The 24,160-nt window shown below is 38.6% G+C and overlaps 1 protein-coding gene across 1 annotated transcript; it reads right to left on the bottom strand.

Moving 5' to 3' along the window:
- Positions 1-3,860: 3,860 nt before the first annotated feature.
- Positions 3,861-21,892, bottom strand: LOC121425856 (sushi, von Willebrand factor type A, EGF and pentraxin domain-containing protein 1-like). Its single transcript, XM_041621936.1, has 15 exons — positions 21,721-21,892; positions 18,854-19,066; positions 18,152-18,373; positions 16,758-16,861; positions 15,674-15,842; positions 15,057-15,284; positions 14,621-14,815; positions 13,372-13,569; positions 12,809-12,944; positions 11,705-11,823; positions 10,786-10,974; positions 9,853-10,035; positions 9,084-9,284; positions 7,748-7,994; positions 3,861-3,936 (listed from the first exon to the last, which is right to left on the bottom strand). Exons 1-14 carry the CDS (start codon positions 21,767-21,769, stop codon positions 7,816-7,818), a joined length of 2,385 nt encoding a protein of 794 aa, XP_041477870.1. The 5' UTR covers positions 21,770-21,892; the 3' UTR covers positions 3,861-3,936; positions 7,748-7,815.
- Between the last annotated feature and the right edge of the window lie 2,268 nt (positions 21,893-24,160).

Here is a 24,160-nt window from a genome sequence, read left to right as displayed (position 1 = left end):
GATGGTATGCAAATTAGGGAACCTATGCTTTGACATCATTACTATTCCTTTAAAAGAATTTGGTTCTTATCAATTATTATCATTATCTATTTCAATTATTTATTTATTTTATTTATTTATCATTATTATTATTATCATTATTTATTTTTTATTTATTTATTCATTTATTTATTTTTTTTTTTTTTGGGGGGGGGGTTAATAATAACATATCCCCTCCAGTGGTGTACATAAAATTTTTCACAGGGGGGGGCAAATTTGCCCGCTCAAAAATTTGACAAGCCCCAAAAAGAAAAAAAAGAGGTCTTCAAGCTTGTCAGGGAGGGGGGGATACGTCCATTGCATGGGTTGGGACTCGTCAGGGGGGGGGGGCAGACTGGTGATATGCGACATGTATTTTTTCACTTATTCATTAGATAATTCGTCGCTAATGCATTTGTAACTTTTGTATTGTTTCCCTTTATATTTTATATCGATGTAATTCATAAAGTTCACAGGATTCGTCATTTGTTCAGGTTAGAGTAAAACATTGATTACATTTCCCCCAAGAAATGTGCATGCAGCAAATAATTCCTATGCTTATCGAATCGCAAATATTTACCTGAACAACCTGGTACATCGCTGCGAGGACTCCAATCACCAGAGGTGCTGCATATGAACATTTCAGTCCGAGGAGCTTTTCTTGGAATATCGTAGCCCTTCTCACAGAGCATACTACAGAACTGGCCATAGGCAAATCTGTCACAGGCCAGTGCCCCGTTCTCGGGAGGGTATAAATGTGGGCACCTGCTTACATCTGTGAAATAATCATGACAATCCTCTCACACAAAATTTAGAATACATGTATTATGCCCAATTTTAATTTTTTGGAATTTAATAGTCGAGAATCAGAGAATTGTCATGTCTGTATTCATTTCAGAACGGGAAATTTAACAACTATAATAAAGCACAATCCCCCACGTTCCACGAAATCAAAGTTTAACAATATCCAACTTGACGCTCTGTTAAGTATCGTATTCGATATTTGTAGTACTTTCCAAGCCGAAATACAGCATAATTCCAAATTCTCCAGCTCCCATACTAATGGTAGATGAGATAATATTTATATTACTTTGCATTTAATAATTAGCTTAATTGATTTTGCTTCATTCTATTATTTGCAATGCTAAAAGTCATCTAACCATGACGCAAGTTGTACTTACATAAGGTCTTTTTTTTTTGGGGGGGGGGTTGGAGGCCATGACAACCTCAAATTTTCAAATATCCCCGCTCCCCTCCCAAGAAAAAATATAAAAGGATTGGATGTGGTCTCATATTCTTCATAATATGCAAAAATCTGTAACACAACTATTTTTTTTTATTTCTAAGGGTTCAAGTATTTTGCTTTTTTTCGGGGCCTCACTATGCCACTGGAAATTTGATGCGGAAGACTTACACGTGACATCAAAATCCATTTTGCACTCTGACTGTAGACCAGTTTCGGGATCGGAGACATAACACGTGATTTCATGGTGTCCTACTGGTAGTGTTACCGGGCTATCTGGAACATCACACGACACCACAAGATCAATACCCGGAATAGGTGAGTAGGACGGGTGTTCATATTTAACCTCTGCAGTTCCCTCAGTTGCAATTACCTCACCGCCAAGTGGACATGATGTTATAACTGGTTGAACCTTATCTAGACAAAAAAAGAAATTGGGAAGGGAAATAATAGCATGTTATGAGGGCATGTTATGGCTGGACCAACAGCTTTCACCTGTAGTGGAAATCCTGTTAGATAAGAGGCAATATTATAATCAACATTTTTCTTTATTATGTTTATTTACTGACATAATTCACTGACGAAAAATGAGATAGTAATAATTCAAACTGAATGCTCGCGGGTGACGTCACACATTGGACGAACATTTAAGATACTTGTTCTAGGATTGATTTTCAACGTTGTTTTTTTTATCTAGGTCTTGTCTTCTTCCTCATAACAAGGCAATCCCCCCCCCCCCCGTGCGTGAGAGACGTGCCAATAATAAAAGTTAAGAACATCGAATACTACTTTGGAAACTTATCTTGAACTTGATTGATATCGGCAGAGCCACAACACTTACTCGTTATGTCGACTATGAATACACAAGACACACTATTGCCTGCCTCATCGGTGAATGTATATGTACACTTCGTATCAGATGTGAAGTTGTAAGGAGACTTTAAATCGAGAGGGTCGGTAGTTATCAGCAGTTCTGTGTCAAAATTATCGATTGCTATTGGGTTGAAGAATGTAACCTCTACACCCCAAAGCTTAATGCGATCAACTCGAAGGGGAGACTGTGGACAATCCCTTATAGTAGGTGGAACTTCATCTGTAGGGAAATAGAGACATATTCTACAACTTACCTATCACCGTATTGAGGTGGGAGGGCAAATAACCATTCTTGACACTTTAAGAGTTTTATTTCTCACCCCCAAATAAAAATATAGGTCTTCATTGAGTTTGTTAAAAGAATTCTCTGGACCTAACATGGGTTAAGCAATCCGGCAGTCCTTGTTACTTCTGGTGCGATGAATACGACTGACAAAGCAAAAGTACTGGAACGACACCGTTTTATATAATAAAACAGGCCTGCAGTGAAAATATCATGCGTGATATAAAAATAACTGCTCGTTTAATTTGTACCTTTCTGTCGAGCATTTGAACTGGAATTCCTCACTTATAAGCTGGTTAAATGGTGGCCGAAAAGGTTGTATTTAAGATTTTACCTTTGCACGGTATTACTGATATATCTAGTTCTTGATCCCATTCTCCTTCTCGGCATGTGAATGACCGGAAATCTGTATCCAATGTAAGGAGGAAGTCACAGCTCATGGTACACACTGTTCCATCAGGTACCATGTCAGACCCGGAACAGGTTGACGGAGAGAATATCACTTCATCGTGAACAACAAGAGGTGTGCAACCAGGTGCTGCAAGAGTAGTTAAATAAGAAGTTTTCTCTTTAGAAAATGAATTAATTATCAGTGTTGTACTTTATACCAAGTATGTAGGACTGAATACATTTAAACTCAGCTATATACCAAGTACATATATGTAGGACTGAAGATCTCCAAATCCAACTTTGTACCAAGTATGAAGGACTGAAGTTATTCAAACTCAACTATATACCAAGTTTGCAGGACTGATAAACTTCAAACCGAACTATGTACTAAGTACGTGGGACTGATCGAAGATCTTCAAATCAAACCACATAATAAGTTTGTGGGACTGACGATCTTCAAACCAAACTTTATACCAAGTATGTTGGACTTTAGAATTACATCAGCTACAAACTGACAAAGATTGGAATATATTTCTATAATTTTCACCGACCTATCGGTGCGATACATGAGCATCTGCATAATTCAATTCATCGGAATGCTTATTAAGATAAGTAGACCCGCAAAATGTTTTTTTTTTTCAAGGAAGCATAAACTGTTTGAATAGGGTCTGATTCATCATTGTTGGTCTGATAAACTCCCCAACTATGAAGCTAGGGAATACTTGGAAAATCGGGGGTATAATGATGTTAAATGAATGTCTGACTTATATCCAATTCGAGAATGTAAAAACCCATTTAAAACGTATCACGGTGAGTACGTTTGAAAACAATAAATCGAATATATGACATGATGAAATTTTCATATAAGGAGGTGGGGCAATGGGTAGGCCTATCTTTACATCGTCTCATCGTTGTGATAATTCAATGATGTCGGTCTTACTTCGGCAAACTGGTGTATCTTCATAATGCCAGTAGGTATCAGATCCATCAAATTCACAAGTCGCAGTAGAAGACCCCTCCAAAATATACCCTTCAGAGCATTCGAGATGGCACGCAGATCCATGGATCATTTTACATTCATCTAGTAGATAACCGTGTTCAGGAGGGCTTAGGGTTTCGCACTCCCTCGCTGCAAGATAAGTATTTTTCATGATATACTTTAATATCAAATTTACATACCGAGTAATAGAAAATAATTACGAGTAAAAGACGGCAGGCAATAACATACAACAAGTGGTGGAACGCCTCTGGTTATTTAGCCTGCATTATGCGATTCAATGTAGCAGCAGTGCTGACTTTGAAAAAAGCTATTGAATAATTATTCAAAAAAGAAAACACTCAGTTTTATGATAACAAAAAATACTATGTCCATTGACCCAACGTGGCCTTTGACTATGATCATTTGACCTAATACGTGTGCAAAACAATCACTCATTCTTGATTACCGTTATATCTATGTTTTGTGAACTACATGTGCATGTAGATACATAACCTCAGGTTCTGAGTTCTAATGCCAATTCAAGAAGTACCCCCTACACGGCAAAAGTTATTGACCTCAAATGACCTTTGATCTTGGTCATGTGACCTGAAAGTCGGGAAAGATGTTTAGTAATACTTAATTATCCTTATGACCAAGTTTCATGAATTATATCTATAAACTCTTAAAGTTATGATGACAATTCCACTAATACCCCCAACATCAAAGTTCGTTGACCCTCAATGACCTTTGACCTTAGTCATGTGACGTAAAACTCAGGCAGGCTCTCCAGTGATACACCGCCACCATTATGTCCAAGTTAAAATGAACTAAGTCTAAACACTTTCTAGGTTATGACATTTCAAAAACTTAAAAAAAAAACACTTAAACTTGGTTAAGATTTCAATATTGATTCCCCAACATGGTCTAGGTTCATGGACCCTAAATGACCTTTGACCTTCATCCCGTGACCTGAAACCAATGTAGTTTGTTTGATAATACGTATTTTCTTTTATATTTAAGTTTCATGAACTAGGTCTATATACTTTCTAAGTTACGAAGACATTTCAAAAACATAACATTGATTAAGATTTCGATATTTATTCCCCAACATGGTCTACATGCAGGTTAATTGACCCTAAATGACCTTTGACCTTGGTCATGTGACCTGAAACCCAGGTAGGATGTTTGGTAATACTTGATAACCCTCATGTCTTAGTTTAATATGAGGACATTTCAAAAACGTAACCTTGATTACGATTTCAATGTTGACGACGCCGCCGCCGTCGGAAAAGCGGCGCCTACGGTCTCGCTATGCTATGCAGGCGAGACAAAAATGATATCAAAATATTTCAACTACGCTTATTATCGTTTATGCACGTATGAGCGATGCAAATAAGGCAGATTATCAAGAAGAAAAAAAATGAATGAAAAAGAGTGAAAAGGGCGAGCAGGAGAAAAACAGAAGGATGAATAGAAAGAGAAGAAGGAAAGGAAGAAAAAGAAGAACCGAAAACCAGTCCCACTTTGTCCTGCTTGCTGTATACGCCTACTCTACATTTTTTTTGTACCCTTAATGAAACACTCCTACCGACCTGTTGGGTTGCAATCTTGCACCCTGAATAAAACAAAGGTGTAAAATGCACCTTTTACTATTTGCACCAATAAATCAACCATTAAAGGTGCAACTGTAAACCTCCTAAGGTGCATAATACTTGACGTTGGAAAAAGGTTCAAATTTGCACCTTTAAAACATGGTTCACATCTGCACCCTACAGAGTGCTTAATATAGCTAACCGTACCCTTAAAGGTACACAGATAAGCAAATTGTCACGAAATGGGTTTTATTTCGTGTTAGGAAATTATATTTGGTTGATTTATAATGATTTTGTCGTAGCTGGCGATATTACATGCATGTTTCTACGGTAATAATGACGTAGATAAGACATTGAAAGTTATGCATGTTTTGAACCGTTTTTGTGGAATAACAATTTTCTGGAGATGCTTAACTGATTATTACGGTTATTACTAGCTTGATCTAAATTAATGCTTTATTTTGATATGTCATTCATGCATATCCGGTTTCGGAGAGCAAAGTTATAGCTGTTCTAAGATTGTAACAGAGGTTAACTATAACAGATATTGTATAATTAATGGATAAGTACAGTAACTTGGAGTATTCGTGTGGCTTCGCCGATGATCTGTTGAAATACGGCGCCCACGGGGTGCAATGCACGTAAAGTATACATATCGATTTGGATTCGCTATCCAATAAATGAAGTTGGTGGATGCGATCGAAATGATTTATATGATCGTTCGCATGTCTTTCCACGGGGAAACCTAGAATCCTAGGCGACGACTGTGGTTAGATTTCCTTGTATGTTGGGTCTTTTGCACGCCAGCAAGAGACTATACCAGGGCTTGCTCTTTTGGTAGTCTGGTTGGTCTGGAGGCGGACTGTTCGGAGTCTGGAGCAGAAGGGTTGGTCTGAAGCGGATGGTTGCTGGTCTGGAAGCAGACGGTCGGAGGTCCGGAGCAGACAACGGGAAAAACTACAAGTAGAGCAGAGCCAATGGGTGTGGTCGTGGGAACCTGACTGCAGAAGGACCAATACATATCAGACGTCGATTCTGGTACTGAACAGAGGTCCCTGGTTGCAGTACGGTAACAGACGAGGTTGCGGTACTGAACATACGTGGTTGCAGTACGGAATCAGACGTGCTTGGTTGCAGTACTGAACAGATGTCAGTGGTTGCAGTACGGACTCAGACGTGGTCGTGGTACTGAACAGACGTGGTAGCAGTACTGAACAGATGTCAGTGGTTGCAGTACGGACTCAGACGTGGTCGTGGTACTGAACAGACGTGGTCGCGTACTGAACAGACGTGGTTGCAGTACGGAATTCAGACGTGGTTGCTGTACGGAGCAGACGTGGTCGCTGTACTGAACAGACGTAGTAGCTGGTCGTAAGCAGACGACGGAGGAAATTACCTGAGTCCATGGGTATGGTCGTAGGAGTTTAACTACAGAGAAACCCATACCTATGGTCAAGAGAGCTTAACTACAGGAATCAGATGCATATGGTCGTTGGAGCTTAACTACAGGAATCAGATGCATATGGTCGGGTGAGCTTTTGGAGCTGATAACAAAGAGTGTAGCCGTCTGGAGGTTGCCTGGTGGTGGTACTGACAGTATATCTCTGCCAAACGGATCCACGACTAAAAGTTTGGAAATCGACGTGGCGACACACCCGCCGGCGGCAGGCATCCTGACAAGAGCGAGCTGCCGGCGGACCGAACCCACCCGCCCCGCCCAGCGGTTCCGTCACAATATTATACGCTGACCCCTTCCGGGGGGGGGACACTCGACCAAAAACGTGGTTGGGGTGTGCCGTGGGAGAGACAAAAAACGGGGGCCTTGGAGCGGGCTTATTGTAGAGGAGGGTCCTCGGAACGGGCTTCGGAACTACAATTTTGTGAAAACGGAGGTCCTTGGAACGGATCGCCAGCGTGTGAGTACGTGCGTATGCATCCCTATGGAACGGGCATCCGTGCATGATGCAGCTAGCGCGCCCTCCGCCCGGGTGCGCTCGCGAAGAGACGATGGTCGGACAGCGCTCTGCGGCCGCTTTTCACCAAAATTGCAGCAGATCATTGTGACCGGAATAGCGTAACGAAAAATATGCAAAGCCATGGAGCGGATTTCTTTCTTCTTTTTTATCAATAAGAACAAAATGCTTTGCCTTGGAGCGGCTTTTTTTTCTCTCAATAAGACAAAAATGCTATGCCTTGGAACGGAAATTTGGGTGTAAAAATGGGGGTCCCCTCCGCGGCACATACCCACTATGCATTATATACTGAGTGCCCCACGTGCACTCATTGGGGTGCTGCTATTATATAGTACCAATCCTAGGGTTCAAATTTTAACCCTCATTTCTTAATGTGTATTATCAACTAAAATGTACCTTTAACTTCCAGAGTAAACTGACAAACACCCTCGTTGCCTGCTTCATCCACAGCACTGCAAGATATGTTATATTCTCCTCTTGTCATGAGCCCCCGGCTGTGGGTTACACATCGCTTCTAGTTCTAGTGACTGTGGGTCATTGTCACTTACAACTACAGACCATTCAACAAAAGCTGAGTCTTCTCCTCTGCTTACAAAGACTACCATATCTTGTGGACAGTCCTGGAATTCTGGTGCCTGCAGATCTAGATATGAAAAGAGAAAAATCCAAATAAGAACAAGTAAAGTCATATGAATTTATCTGATATTATCTTGATTAAATTAATATGTAATTTAACCTATTGAAATGTAACAATAACCTATCAATTTATAACTTTAAGATTGCTATTCATAGCATGTATAATGGCATCCAGTTTTGGTACCCGTATTTCTGTGTAAAAAAGTCCGGTTAACAGCGGGCCACGCATACCAACCAGCTACATTCCAAGGTTCTGAGATCTGTTCCAAACCCAACAACCCACACTCACTGCAAACACACCCTCATACACCCACACACACCCTCACACATCCATTCTCATTCGACCTCCTCTTCCCCCACACACCCATTTTACATTACTGTAGGCATATATATAGCGCTTCCCACCGATAAATGTATATATATGTGTGTATATATATACATATATATGTTCCCCTTGCCAAAGCTGTTGAAAATGTGTAGCTTCACACATTTGTATTTCTTTCTCCCATACGTGTACTGCATCAAAGCAATAGCTTTGATCCAGTTGAGGCACGGCGGCTTGTAATTGTTGAAAACCCACCCTCACCCGACAAAGGAAATTACAATTGGTATAGTGTCGAAAATCTGTCTGAAGGTCAATCGGATCGGGGTCGCCCTAGCCACTAACCCGTCTCTGTGGTCTAGTGGTTAAAGACACCGGCATTCAAAGCTGGGGGCCCGGGTTCGCAGAGGCATTTTTTCGGCATCACCAATTTTTCCAAAGGGTAGATAGTTCGGGGGAACCTTGATTTAAGCTTCGCCTACAATTGTTCTCTTCATCCATTTCTTTACACTATAATATGTTCATCATTATTGATGAGTTTCATTACTTCATCACAAATACTTTTTTTCCGGGAGGCACTATAAAGTTGATGCATGGTTCAAAAGTATGTACAACCAAAGTAAGAATAAATCATGTTCATTGATAAATTAATAGGATATAACCCTTTCATGCGAAAGTTAGGCGCCTTTAGACAAACCGACCACGGCACCTTTCAAACACACACACACTGATATCCCTTCACAAGCCCATATGAACTTTTCATGAGCCACTTACCCACACACTGAACCTCCTCCGTGTTTCCAGACCACGTCTGATCACTGTTGCAAGTAAGTTCTTTCAAATTTGGAGGGGCTATTTTGAATCCGGACTGCTCACATTCCAGGGTACAGATATCACCAAAACGTGGATCAGACAAACACGTCTCCGGTGAAATGACAATTGAAGTGGGCTCCGACAGCACCTCACAGGATATTCCTGGTATACATAATTATTCACAGTAGCCATTTGCATGTTACTTTCTGTATTAAGAGCTAATCTCTCAACAAAATTATATAAAGATGAATTATATCAAACTGCTATGATTAATACAGATTCTTATTAACTTGTAGCACTTACAACAAATTATATTCTGTTCATTGCAAAAAAACAAAAACAAAACAATGGATTTACAACAAAATCAAGAGTAAATAATATTTTGTTCCTTCCCTTGCTGAGACGACCATCATAGCTATCTCTACATATTATTGTGGGTTTGTTTTGTGGGGGGGGGGGGGGCTTGCAAGCTGTGGCATGATTGGATGAAAGTTCCTAAGAGAGGCCAACATTAGTTCATCATGAAGAGGGGGTAGCGAAGATATATATGACTCTTCCATTAAAATTATATCCATCGGTACCTGAAGAAAATATATTCTAATAGGAATGTACAATGTATGAATTTTGATTACTGCGTATCAGTCTCTAATGGACTCCAGACATAGTATCTATATCATTTTCTAGGCATGTTTGTATATATCATTTCATCAATTGCGATTATATCACTTACTTTCACATTCAAAGTCTGTACTAGGCCACACTCCTCCTTCCAAACAGATCAATGTGCTGGCCCCTTTCCCAGTGTACCCTGGTTCACAGGAGAATGTGCAGGTTGTTCCAAAAGTCACAAATGAGTCGTCACAGCCAGGCGCAGAAGCAAACTCCGGGACTTGAAGGGGACGGCAAGTCTGTACTGTGATAACGAACCATGGGAAAAGGTAAGCATCATCATTTTGCTTTCATTTAGTTCATTCGAGTCCACCATGTCTCGCGCACAGAACGATGACGAAAAACTTTACCTAGCTTTAAAGATTGTATAGTATAAAACAAGCCTTGTATTAAATACTCTGCAAATTTCAAAACTCACCGCCACATTTACAATTTACTTGTTTTTGTTCCCAACAGAACAATAAATCCTACAACTCAATCAAATGCACTGACAATGCAAATGAAATCACAATGAAGTCTTTGTCGAAGGTCGAAAAATTCGAACATCAGTTTAGTCCGACGTACGGTTTCAGAGCTAGAAACGGAAAATTGCAAATAATATGTTGTTTGTCCAGATTTACTAATGAAACTTCTATTTAGATTCACCGACAATGACTAAATTTTCATGAAGGGTATTTGACAATATATTCCCTACGTTCCGAAACGCGTCTGTGTAGCTGTTGCGAAGTCTCTTAAAGTTGAACTGTGATTTACTTGATCAAGGATGCATTTCGGGGTATATTATTTTCATTAAATTTCAAGAAGTTATCAAAGTTCAAACGCATGTTTTCTCGATAGGCAGTGTACGCGTTTTTCCCATTTGCGCTTTCTGTCGGAAATACATATACTGCCATGTTTGATTTCGGAAATACATATACTGCCATGTTTAATTTCGTTATCGGCGAATACTAAAAAGGTGTTTATCACATTCACGCAATGCTTATTTGTAACTTACGTTGGCAGGTTGGCATGTCTTTGTTCCACGCAGGGATACCATCTGATGACAGCTCACACTGTAATGATGACGCTCCTTCCAGATCGTAGCCCCCGTCACATGAAAACGAACATTCACTGCCAATGTAGGGATCATCGCAACCAATCATGGAACCGTGAAGGGTCGGGTGTAAGGTGGAGCAACGGTGCACTAGGACCATTATCACGGAAGCGAAAGTAAAGCAATACGATCAGATTTTAAGGATTTTTAGATGACATCTGTTGCATGTCTGTATTCGATTTCGTCAAGAGGCAACCGAAATTAACCAAAATCATCCACCGAAGGAATGCACGTATACGCTATTCTAAGTTTTTTCTAAGTATTTGCCCCATTAATAAGATCTTATATATATATATAAAACAAGGCAATATTGTTCAACACATTTAACCAACTGAGGCTCTATCTGAGAATAGTTTACTTCCTAACCTTCACCGGCCTATAAATAATTTTGCGTGATTCTTTAACAGTAAACTACATACGTTTATGCGTTTTTACACCCCCCGACTTATTATTTACTCCGTCAAGAATACCTCGGAGACAAAATGGGTTTGCTTATCTCTAGGTCAGGTGATTTTTTATTTTAAATTTTCCATTTTCATCACTTTCAAATTAATTCAGCTAACATTTATTAAAACAAGATGCAAGATATTATACACCGAGAAAATTTCGAATACCGTATGGTACTATTCATGGGGGATGATATTGTTCATATTGCTTGATATATGCCTTATTATTTTGTAAGCTGGTCAATAGAAAAAATAATGACTTACTAAAATCAAGCAAATCGGTAAATAGAATGATATACATTCATGCGCACAATACACACAAAGTCATATATAACGAAGGTACCAATGAAATGCTAATGCAAGCACAAACTTACCAGTCACATCAATGATAATGCTACAGAAGGAGGTGAGTGCAAACCCGTCAGTGGCTTCGTATTGTATTGTAGTTGTGCCTTCTGGAAATGTACTCCCGGAAGTAAGACTAGGGTCCAACCTGTCGTATATCGTTGAAAAAAAATAATATAATATCTATATCACCGCAAAGCTTAAAGAAACTTACTTTCTTGCAATGCCGTTCCTAAACTTTGACACTTATTAATCGAGTCAAAATCGCACATTTTCACTTAAGAAGAAGTCGAGATTTCTTAAATCTTTGAATATTCTCAGAAGAGGTCGATTAATTTAAAGAGACTACTTCATGGAGAATGTGGAGCTGGACTGGTTGAATCTTTTGGATTCTGGGATGTCGTGTGGTCTGTTCGACCAATCAGGGTACAATAGTCTAGTGTTTTAGGTGTTGGCCCATCAAACCTTTGATCGCGATCACAGTGCCATCTAAAACTCCTATTCTTATAGACCGTATCTCATCAGATCTTTCATTACGTAATTTCTTTTTATTTCTTTATTATTATAATTTATTTTTAGGGGAGGATGATAAATAGAAGGATTTCTTTTTCAAGTAAAGAAATGTCCTTGAAGCAGGTTCGAAATTCAGCATTTCTCTTTCTTTACAAATAACGTAAAATGAAAGCCTAAACTCATGGCACAACACGAATATTTATTTCCTTAAAAAAAATATTACAAAATTAAATTCTTTATTTTTCGGGAGGAATATAGGAAACTGAAAATTGATATTTTTTCTAGAACCCTTGAATTTTCTAGCACATAATGGATAAATCAGAAGGTCAAGATATATTCAGATTCAACAAAGAAATTCAGATCCATGTTAAAAAAAACTACCTTTTTGTTAGATAGCCTTTCCCTTCGCATGTGAAGCACCTCAACTGTCTGAAGTCTACTGTGAACTATACATTACTTGAGTTCTTCCAGAATTCTTCTCTCTTTTTTTCTAAGCGCTTAGAAACATGTTTTGTGATAAGGGCTATACATATAATGTTAACTAATTAATTAATAAATTTATATCTGTGCTTGAGGTTCGATGTGACCAGTAAAAGGGTATAAACTATTTATGGTACTACCTTGTTAGAGTAACTATTCCAGAGTTATCCTCTGGAATGGGTTCTTCGAAGTGCACTACAGCGGTGATCCGGTTAGGTGGAGCTTCAACTCCAATTTTGTGGGGGCATTCTAGGTTGAATATGGGAGGCTGTATATCTAAACAAAAAGGGCAAAGAAAGTAACATATTATATCTAAATTAGATACACTGTTGCAAGAGACTTGACGCTTTGTTTGTTTTGTTACATATCCTGTACTATTGCTTATATGTTTTACTATGTGTCAACAATACAGTAACACATGGTATATATCAGGATGAGGGTTTCTTTTATGATGAACGGGTGAGTTGGCTCAGTTGGTAGAGCGTCAGACCAAACAAGACGTTAAAATGTGGGAGTTCATGTTACCTGTTTGGCGTTCAACACAGAATCTTTACCTGGCGGCTTTCATGGCCCGGGGTGCCAGGTCATCTCTGGAATGAACACCAGAACCTATATTTATACGATCAATATAAGGCGAAGGGGGGGAGGGGTTAATTTCACATTTTTATTAGATAACAGTCTGAGAAAAAAAATCCTCACATACCAACGCAGACTGAATCTCCACTTGGTGCCCACTGTCCGTTCGGACTACACTCCACACTGATAGGACCGTCGAGACGGAAACCAGCTTCACATGTAAAGGTACAGGTGGAATGAAATGGAACCGAGTCGGAAGACTCGCAAGGAGATGGTGCCACACTGCCGTAAGGAATGCCAAGTCGAGCTGGACAAGTAACCATTTCTGAAATTATAATGATAGACGTAGAGGTTTGAACTCAATATCAAACCTCTGAAGTCTGAACCGTGCCCAATAATGAATGGAAAATCGACAAGAAAAATTGTACTTTTCCAGTGGATCTTGCAAAGATAAGTATACAGATCATAATGATGTTGCTCAGGTGTATAAAGTGTTTGATAGTTGAATATTTGTTTTATCACCAGATCGCTATTACGGGATCAAAGGTGTATCCAAAAAGCGAGTGTTCAGTTATGGAAGCCGCGTCGATCAAGTAGTCTTCGATGCAGCACTCTGTACATTTGTGAGTGTAACTGAGTTTTGTTAGACGTGTATTATCATATAATTATGATTATTTACGTCTGGAACCGACCTTTGACGTCAACATCCGAAAGACGAGACAAGGGGAGCGTTTCATCAATATTTTCATCCGACAAGTTGTCGGATCTGACATCTTTTCTTGATTCTGATTGGCTGAGAGGCACTGTTCATATGGTAACTGTCGGATAAACAAGTACTTGTCGTATAAAATGTCCGACAAGTCCTTTCATGAAACGCCCCCAGGGCTCGAACCTCTGCATAATTTTGTTCAAGTAAGGTAATCCACGTAGCTTGGATTACAGGTGTAAACCACACGCCTATAGTGTATCACGCCGTGCTTTTAAGGAGCATCATTTTACCTGTGACGCGAAAAGACTGGGAGTCGTGAAATACATTAAGCAATGCACAAAGTCATTCGGATAATTATTGTATTCATTGAGATCATGTTGCGCTGACTCTGACCTGTACAAACATGTGACGAGAATACCGTTATCGAGCGCCTGCTTGTCGACGGCCCCATGGATTGACCCATTTCGACGAATCAAGTTTCGTCATCAAAGGAGAAGTGCTTGGACTAGCGCGTCGAGCTGGTTCGAACCCGGCTCACCGGGATACGAGACCAACGCCCTATAACTAAGCAACCGCGTCTACCTCGTGAAAACAAGTTCATAAAAGACCAACTTTATATATAGGAATGATAGGATTGCAGAATAAGAAGATTCAGGGTGGTGGTTACCAGTGCATTTGAAATCTTCCCCACTCCAGGTAGTGTCTGCCTGACATGTACGCATACGATTCTCTTCCCCGGTTGGTGTCCTATAACCAGTATTGCAGGAGAACTCGCAGGATGTGCGGTAGGCCACACTAGGTTGAGTGGCTGGCGAACAATCCAAAAAGCCATTTGTAATGCTAGGAGTGTCACATCTTACAACTGTAAATGGAATTGTAATAAAACGTTAATGGCAATTTCCAATAAATATTCATGGATCCGCATTATCATGATACTGACGCATACAACTGAAAAACATGAATGATAAAACATGATCTAGAAAAGTATTCTGATACTGTATAGAATACGACGTCAAGCAATTAGATTCATCTCCCTTGTCCAAGAATCTCATTCTACTTATCAGTTTTCTGTGAGGCCTACGTCATCACTTGGTTAACCTTACTTTCACAGACAGGATCAACACCACTCCATGAAGCATCACAACTCTGATCAGACTCCGTAATATCGCAAGTTCTACTCAAAGAAATGTCCCCTGTTGACAGTTCGTAGCCAATCTCGCAGCTAATGGTACAAACGGATCCATACACAACTCCGGTACTGCAAGATCCAACTCCCGATTGTAACGTCACGATGCTGTCTTCGGGTATTTGCAGTGGTGCACATCTGCAAACTGCATGAAAATGTCGAAAAGTTAAAGCATTCTAGTTAGTACATGCGAATTATCTTTAAGTATTACGATTATATTAAAGTTCAAGCAGTGGCATAATGAGCCAAACAAATTCGAGCGGGCCAGACATGGGGCATCGGGACAATTTTATGAAAAAGTTGCGGGAGAGAGAGTAAACATTCTGAAAATTTGTCTATATTTTTGACATAATATTCAGAAATTATATTTCACTCTTCCATCTTTCCTTTTCTTTCCTCTTCTCTTTTCTTGGTCGTGGTTTCTTTTTTGTACGCCACTGGTAATAAATTACTAGAGAATCCGAATTTAAGTATTTGCTTAGATATGAGAAACAACTTCGAATCTAAACATGTTAAACATATTATTGTACATACTTGTAACTGTGACAGAAAAGGAGCAGTCGGCTTCATTATCAGACGAGTCTCTTGCCTGATAAACGAGTGTATGGATACCTTCTGAGAACGATGATGTGCGATTCTCCTCTACATCAATGTGGTTAATACTGAGAAGAGTCGCTTCAATTGTTGTACCGAGATCGATAGCCTGTGGAAAATATTAAAACAAGAAGTTTTCCACTTTTTTGTCTCAATATTCTATGTATTATCCTTATATCCATTGAACCTAAAGTTTGAATGTTTTTTTTTAATTTTCATGACCCAAAATTTCTGTGATCCGTCGCATCAAAATGAACCAAAAGTTGTGCGACGAAAAAAAATGAGAATGTAACCGGATAATCATAAAAAAAGTAAGAAGCACATTCAAGTTTAAGGTCGAGCTAATTCAATTTTGTGATAATCGAAAATTAGAATAAGAAATATCTGACAACGACCTACGTCTGTTTTTTTACCCGTCGTGTGATTATAACTTACATAGCCTATGACAAGAATGAGCGTACCAGAGCAAAATTACAGAGTATACGGAGGTTTATGCCTATTAGCTCACACATGAAAGTGTTTCGGTGGGTCTTAAAAATTTCCGTAATGTGAGAGTCAAGTATGATAGAGAACTGGAGGGATATTAATTTATCTTGACAATCTCGGCACGGCAATATATTGGATCCTTGATTTATTAACCTAACCTACAGGTGACCATCAGACGGACATCCTTCACCATCTACGGTTCTGAAAATAAATATATTCCTTCTCATTTTACAAACTAACTAAAACCCTTTTTACGTCTGGCAAATTTGATTTCAGGGCGAATTCCCCATTTGTATATCATGATACAAACTAAAATAAATGAGTTAAAATGACTATTAACGGGTCCGATGTGACCCTGGTAGCAATTGTCATTTTTCTATAATATTTCCAGTTTTACGTCGTTTTTTCGTTCTTTACAAGAACACAATCTCATATATCTTATAGACAGATGTGTACAAATCTATTTTTATTTAATCATGTTTTTTTATCAATCTAGTCATAATATTATCTAATTTGTTCTTAGAATGTAGCGACAAACCAGAATCGGTTCCCATAGACTCCATGGTATGTCAACAGAAGTCGTCCCTTTGTCAGCTTTCAACGCCACATCAACAGGGCAAGTCAGTTCAGGAGGTGTTATATCTGTAACAGAATGTGTCATTGATTATGCTACATTTAAGCTCATGGTTGGGGCTGGGACAATCGCAGTAGGATGAATAATCCGGGTAAATAATCGTGTTAAAAATAAAGTTGCATTCTCTAAACAGTTATCCAGTTTGGTAATACTCAATCCAAAGTATTAATGTTGATGACAATATTGTAAGATACATGCCTTTATAGTCATATGCGATAAACCGAAAACCCGTGCAAGGAGTGACTCATAGAACCCCCCCCCCCCCTAAAAAAAAAAGAAGATAAGACAATAAGGCGACAAAACATGGCATAGGCCTATGAGGATAATTTGCCAAAGTAGCGAGTGAAAGTTTTGATATTTTGAAAATGATACTCTTTTTTGGTAAGCACTGTTGGCATAATTATCAATGAATGCAAATCCCGGCAAGAAAATTATTATTAATGTAGATACATAATAAAGCAAAGGGCCATAAAAGGTGCACTTGTCTTTGATGGCGACCTTTGATGCCGCCAATTTAATGGGAAAACTGAAAACTGATATGTGCTGAAAATTGATAATTGGGAATGTCTCAAAATTTATTTAATCACAAAATGTGGATTTTAAACACATGATGAAATATATCTCAAAGCCGACTTATGTCCTGAAATTTGGCAAAATATTTTATGATAACAGTTTCAAAATGTAAAAAACCATTAGCATTTGTCAACTTTCAAAATTAACTTAAACATTACAAAAAAAAGAGTCAAGGAAATATATCTATTTGCGATGGTATGTGTCACAGTTGGGGCCACATATATGGCCAGTATATAGCAAATCATATTATCAGTAGATATTACAACATTTATTGTTTCTCCCCCCCCCCCTAAAAGTTAGCGATAAGTCTGCTCATAATATCTGAGTAGAGGAAGCGAAAAGTAATTATCATTGCAAAAGCAGCAGATTTTCTTTAGTAGTAAGTGTGTTATTGTAGGTAAATACGTGTGTATATTAAGTCTACAATCTAAAAGAAGAAAATCATTGAAGAACACGGCAAACATTTTTGTTATCCTTGCGGCATCAGAGTTGCTTAAAAGGGAATGTGTTGGATGGTTCTTCATCAATTTAAACCACTTTATTATACATAAGCCCAACAGTTTCTGGTATGCATCGGTATATACACAGTGAATACATGGGTCTGAGGGGATTGTCTTCCATTATTTCAATAACTTTGTAACGTAACTATTACAACCTGATTATTTTTTACATGGTCAGCTCTCCTCAAAACGTTCCGCGGCACCTGTTTTTTTTCGGTAACCTACCTTTGCATGTTACCGGAGTCCCATCCCATTCTCCTGTTGCCAAGCAGACTCTCACAGATGAGCCTTCCTCTAAGGAGTACCCATCTACACATTCGAAGAAGCATGAAGTAGAAATTCTCTGCCTATCGGATATTGTAGTTTGTTCATCATTGTAGGAGCATTCCACAGTGAACGGGGTGAATCCACTTTCCTCTGCAATAATTGGGGCCAGGCAGGTTACCTCTGAGCAAGAGAAAATGGATTCGGGTGATCAATTCCTTTGTTCTGGTTGAATGGCTTTTCGGTGGGCACTGGCGTTTAGACATTAGAGGGGACTTTTTTTTGGGGGGGGAGGGGGCATTGGCCCAAAACTTTACACCACTATGACAAAAAATTTTAAAAAAGGAGAAAGGGAAATAAGTACAGTAAGAAGGGTATTGTGGCGGTATTTGAATTGGAATTCGCGTCATAAAAGTGTTACAGAATTAATAGTTCATTAAAAATATGTAGGTTAACAATTTCGTTTTCACGCTTTACTCCCTTCGGGCTCTCAATTAATTTTATTAAAGACAATTTTGACTTTGCAAAAATATGTCGCCGGATGTTAACGGGTGTCCCTGCATTTGCCTTCGGAATATCTTATACCTGCATAGTGTATGTAGCCTACTATCCATAAATTGCATACACCTTCCCAAATGCCTAACTATAAATGTAAAATTTTACCACTGCATTGAATAGAATCACCAGACCAAGATCCAACGTCATCCCCATCATTAGAGCACGTCATATCCGTGGACATACTTGGTCCTGTAGCTTCATAACCTTCTTGACAAGAAATGGTGCAAACTGTTCCGTAATTTACATGTTCGACTTTGCAGGCTTCTTGTATAATAGCGTTCATCGGAACGGGGACATCAGCGACTGCACACGTGATTACTATTATATAATAAAGAAATCGAAATAATAGTTAATCAAATTCCCATGACAAAACTTTTAGAGCAATTCAAAAAATCTTAAGTTTGGAAGTTACGACCGGTGAAGAGAAGTAATTAAAGCGTGTTTGCATGCTTTGTTTGCATGTAGTTTCTTGTCAAGTGTGCTGTATATTCGTCATTAAAGCAACAAATAATTAACTTGGCCCATGATTAAATAATAAGTATTATGAAGAATACAAATTCCCCCTTTTTTGAATAATTTTAATATCATTACTGCTTGATTGCCGCTATTACTATTATCATTATAATTATTTGATAATAATATTGCTATTGTTTGAATCATTATCAATTTAGATATTTTAGTTATTTGTTCTTACTGTAAATATGATCATAGCTGATTGCTATTCGAATTCGATTGATTTTTATTATTTGTTTTCTTTTAGTATAATTTTCGATAGTGTTTTATGATTAGTATTTACATAATGATTACTATCACCATTATGATTTACATGATTATCACTAGGTTAAAGGCCCTCCACATTTCTACTGGGACTTATGCTGATGGAACTTGATCTATCTTTTTGAAACATTCCGGCAGTTTGGTCTACTGGTATCTGTGTATTACTTTAGATATGTAAATATGATTTCCCGAAGGGAAATCCATTTTTCTAACAAAATATTGACAATGAATGTGAGATTCGATAGGGATACACAACCATAAAATAGCAAAATTTGATTAAAAAGTAATTGAAACTTTTAATCAATTTGAAGTGTGAATAATATGAACATGAAAATATTCATTGAATTGATTTAAATTTCATGCAAGACTACAGAATAAGAAAAGCACAATCATCAATATTTGTTATGATGTTGACAAATCCCGAGTAAAACTGATTCGTATGCCTCGGTTGCCTGAAACAATTTATTCACCCGAAATTATGTCACATCTTGCTATTTCGGACCATTCTGACCAAGAAGAGGGTGCCGGCCCGACCAATTTGAGTCTTGGGTCACGCCTGAATCAGAATTTCAAAGGTTCTTAGACAAGTCTTTGTGCATCGTTTGCTTATCTTAATTCCTTTTATACATGATGGCAGTAGTCAAGTTTTCCCCACATTCAAGAGCATCGGCGCCAGATCATTCTCAACGCACTTGACAAATTCATTGTACAGCAGTGTCCATTCCCCCGCTTGTACGGCATCCCCGTGAATTATTATTCTTTTATGATTTATTCAGCTATGGAAGCTTAAAAGTGCCACCGAGATGTTGAGATAATTATCTTGGGAAGTCAACATCTTGATAGCAAAAGATAAGATGACGAGATCCCGGATCTCATCATGTCGACATCCTTAAGAAGGATGGTGAGATGACAAGATCCCGAATCTCATCGATGTCAACATCTTTTAGAAGAGATGATGAGATGACAAGATCCTGGATCTCATCATGTCAACATCTTTTAGAAGAGGGGGGGGGAGATGATGAGATGACGAGATCCGGATCTCATCATGTTGACATCTTGTAGAAGAGATGATGAGATGACAAGATCCCGGATCTCATCATGTTGACATCTTGTAGAAGAGATGATGAGATGACAAGATCCCGGATCTCATCATGTTGACATCTTGTAGAAGAGATGATGAGATGACAAGATCCCGGATCTCATCATGTTGACATGTTGGTTAAGAGATGATGAGATGACAAGATCCCGGATCTCATCATGTTGACATCTTGTAGAAGAGATGATCAGATGACAAGATCTTGGATCTCGTCATGTCTACATCCAGTGGAAGAGATGATCAGATGTCATGATCTCGTAACTCGTCATGTCTACATCTTTAAGAAGAGATGATTAGATGACATGATCATGGATCGAAGATCTTGTCATCTGACCATTTCTTCTAAAAGATGTCGACATGACGAGATCCGGGATCTTGTCATCTGATCATCTCTTCTAAAAGATGTTGACATGATGAGATCCTGGATCTTGTCATCTGATCATCTCTTCTAAAAGATGACGGCATGACGAGATCCGGGATCTTGTCATCTCATCATCTCTTCTAAAAGATGTTGACATGATGAGATCCGGGATCTTGTCATCTGATCATCTCTTCTAAAAGATGTTGACATGATGAGATCCGGGATCTCGTCATCTCATCATCTCTTCTAAAAGTTGTTGACATGATGAGATCCGGGATCTTGTCATCTCATCATCTCTTCTAAAAGATGTTGACATGATGAGATCCGGGATCTTGTCATCTCATCATCTCTTCTAAAAGATGTTGACATGATGAGATCCGGTATCTTGTCATCTCATCATCTCTTTTACAAGATGTCAACATGATGAGATCGAGGATCTCGTCATCTGATCTTTTGCTATCAAGATGTCGACTTCCCAAGACTTCTCAACATCTCGGTGGCACTTTTAAGCTTCCATATTCAGCAGCTTTACAAAGGTGTAATGAGTAGGAGTGCAGTGATTTGATTATGAATTTAAACGGATTCCAATGATTTTCTTTGCGCATGGGGGCAAATAAGGTTTGTATAGACATTTGTCGAGAAAAATACAAATACTGAAAACTACATCGTTGGAGCAAATTTCACCAAATGTAACGTTTTTTCTATCTTCGTACTTTCAACATGTAACGATATACTTACAGCTACAAGTAGGGAAGGTACCGCTCCAAGTTCGATCCTCTTGACACATCAAATCATCATTTCCTTGAAGGTAGTATCCCACCGTGCAAAAAAAATGACAGTGGTTACCTGATGGAACTTGGCTTCCAGATGGACATTCGGAAGAGACGTTGATCTGAACACCGATGGAAAATGGCGGCTTCGTGCAGTAAATTCCTGTTGATAGTATGATGCACAATAATGTGTAGCAACTGGTAGAAAAACTATTGAATTCATTTCTATACACCATCGTTTATTCCTAAAATCGCGCATTGCCCTTCAGAAATGGAGGTAAATGTCGAAGCTGTGATTTTTGGTTACGTTAATCATTAATAATAAAGACCATTAATGATAATTGTACAAAAAATAATTCATTCCTATTGAGAGTAATAGTATTAACTGTTACATCGCCATCACCAACATTTGATTAATTGGGGCAAATTAAGGTTGAAGAGATAGGAAGGAGTAGGAAAGGATGGTATGCCTTTTATTTCAATCAATATCCCAGATATCCGTAAGTACCAATTGTATTTCATTGTTAAAATAATATCCCTAGATATAAAGTTTATACAAAAAAGTTGATAAAAAATCAATACTCCATATCATTTTTAGTATTCATTGGTACAAGTATGGGACGTTGCAAAACTTACGTTCGATTCCAAACCAACGGTTTAAGTCAAAGCATGCTGTTTTATTAAATGCAGATGCGGAGTTAGTTATATTCAATATTTCAACTTATATTTTTTTACCGTCACGATTTAGTCTTGATTTGCAAGTGAAAGTAAATTTTTGCAATGACCAAAGATAGAAAATTATTGGTCCACTAATGTTAAATACCTGAACGCCTTGCAACATGTACAAGGTGTTAGCCTAACGTGCGACGTGAACTGTTTGAAGTTATTTCATTCTTTTATTTTCTGTAAAATCTGATGAAATGAAGGGTAAATTCGGGTTTTCTCATTATGCATCACTTGTATGACGTTTGTACTATGTACATAGTCATAAAGACCATTCTTAATTGTTTCGTCTGACATGACATAGACATGCGATCCAGAGTCGAAAGACCTTAAAATTGCCTGGAGCTTTCAATTGTCATTGCACTACATGACTGAATTCAAATTTCTTGTCCTTTCATAATTCTTTTCTTCGGTATGATTTATTGTTTTGATATGAAAAGATGCCTTGTTCATGATTGTGAATGAAATCATTATATTATGATATTAACATTACATAATTTGAGATAGACTTGACCCAGGCCATCGGCCATCGTATAGGCCTAAAGGTGCAGAAGAAACCAGAATTCTGGATCATCCCTCGTTGCGTTCGTCCATCCATCCACGCGTCCCGTTTCCGCACTTACGAGAGCTGAAGAAAGCATTAAAATTACCCATAACATTCACTGCTCAAATCATTTTACCCTGCCCTTTTATCGTGTGCCCGAGACTATAGATGATCTCCTCTTTTATCAGTTACATTTTTTGGCTGATCTATATCAATTTATATTAAAAGTTACACCTGCCTTAACCCACAAGAAAGAACACGCAAGACGACCAATTCGTATTAGACCTGTCACCTATGCTATCCTTTCATCCATGAACCTGAAAAGTAATAAGCCAATTTGTCTAGCTAGAAAGCCACTCGTGTCCTGCTACCCTCGCTCTATGATCTCATATCCAACATCGCACTCAAAATAGCAGGTCGATCCAAAATTTCTGCTACACTCCCCTTTCAATCCCCCATTTTCTAACAGGGGTGGTTCTTCACACTGGGTAACTAGTGCAGATTAAAGAGAGAAATATCACCAATCACAGTACAGCTCGACAGTAGAAATGACAGAGGCACATTTTGTTCATTGTCTACATTTGGAATAGGCTTCGATTTTTCTTGAGATACATGTAGGAATATGCAACTAAAAGTTACGCTTACAAATATACAGTACTTGCACTCTAACTTCCAAGGATTCCATATGAATTGAATTCAGCTGAGAAAAGGTTAGAGCTAAAAGGGTCAGAATTTAAAAACGAATCCTAAAATTGAATCAGCACGTACTTTGACAGGTAGGCGTCGCTGTGTCCCACGCTCCATCTGACCCTGTCAGTAAACACCGACTCGTCTCTTGCCCATCAAGAATGTACCCCGTGCTGCAACTAAAGGTACACTCAGAACCTCGAACATAACCATCTGAGCAATTTACTTGAAGAGGAAGGTCCACAGAAATTTCAGGGCAATGCACCACTGTACAATGAAGTGATAATATGCATTAATAAAAGTGAGTGATTTCTACATGGCAGTTATACTCTCCTCACACCCTTTTCAATGGTGTATGCATTCTAGATATCACGGTGCAATAAACGCTTAATTTATTTAATAAACAAGTCAGGTAAAGCCATGCAATTTCCAAAAGTTGTCTTTTGAAAGATAT

Source organism: Lytechinus variegatus, chromosome 13 (genome assembly GCF_018143015.1).
Source record: "Lytechinus variegatus isolate NC3 chromosome 13, Lvar_3.0, whole genome shotgun sequence".
In the NCBI taxonomy this organism is placed as follows: domain Eukaryota; kingdom Metazoa; phylum Echinodermata; class Echinoidea; order Temnopleuroida; family Toxopneustidae; genus Lytechinus; species Lytechinus variegatus.
This window is presented reverse-complemented; position numbering and strand designations above follow the sequence as displayed.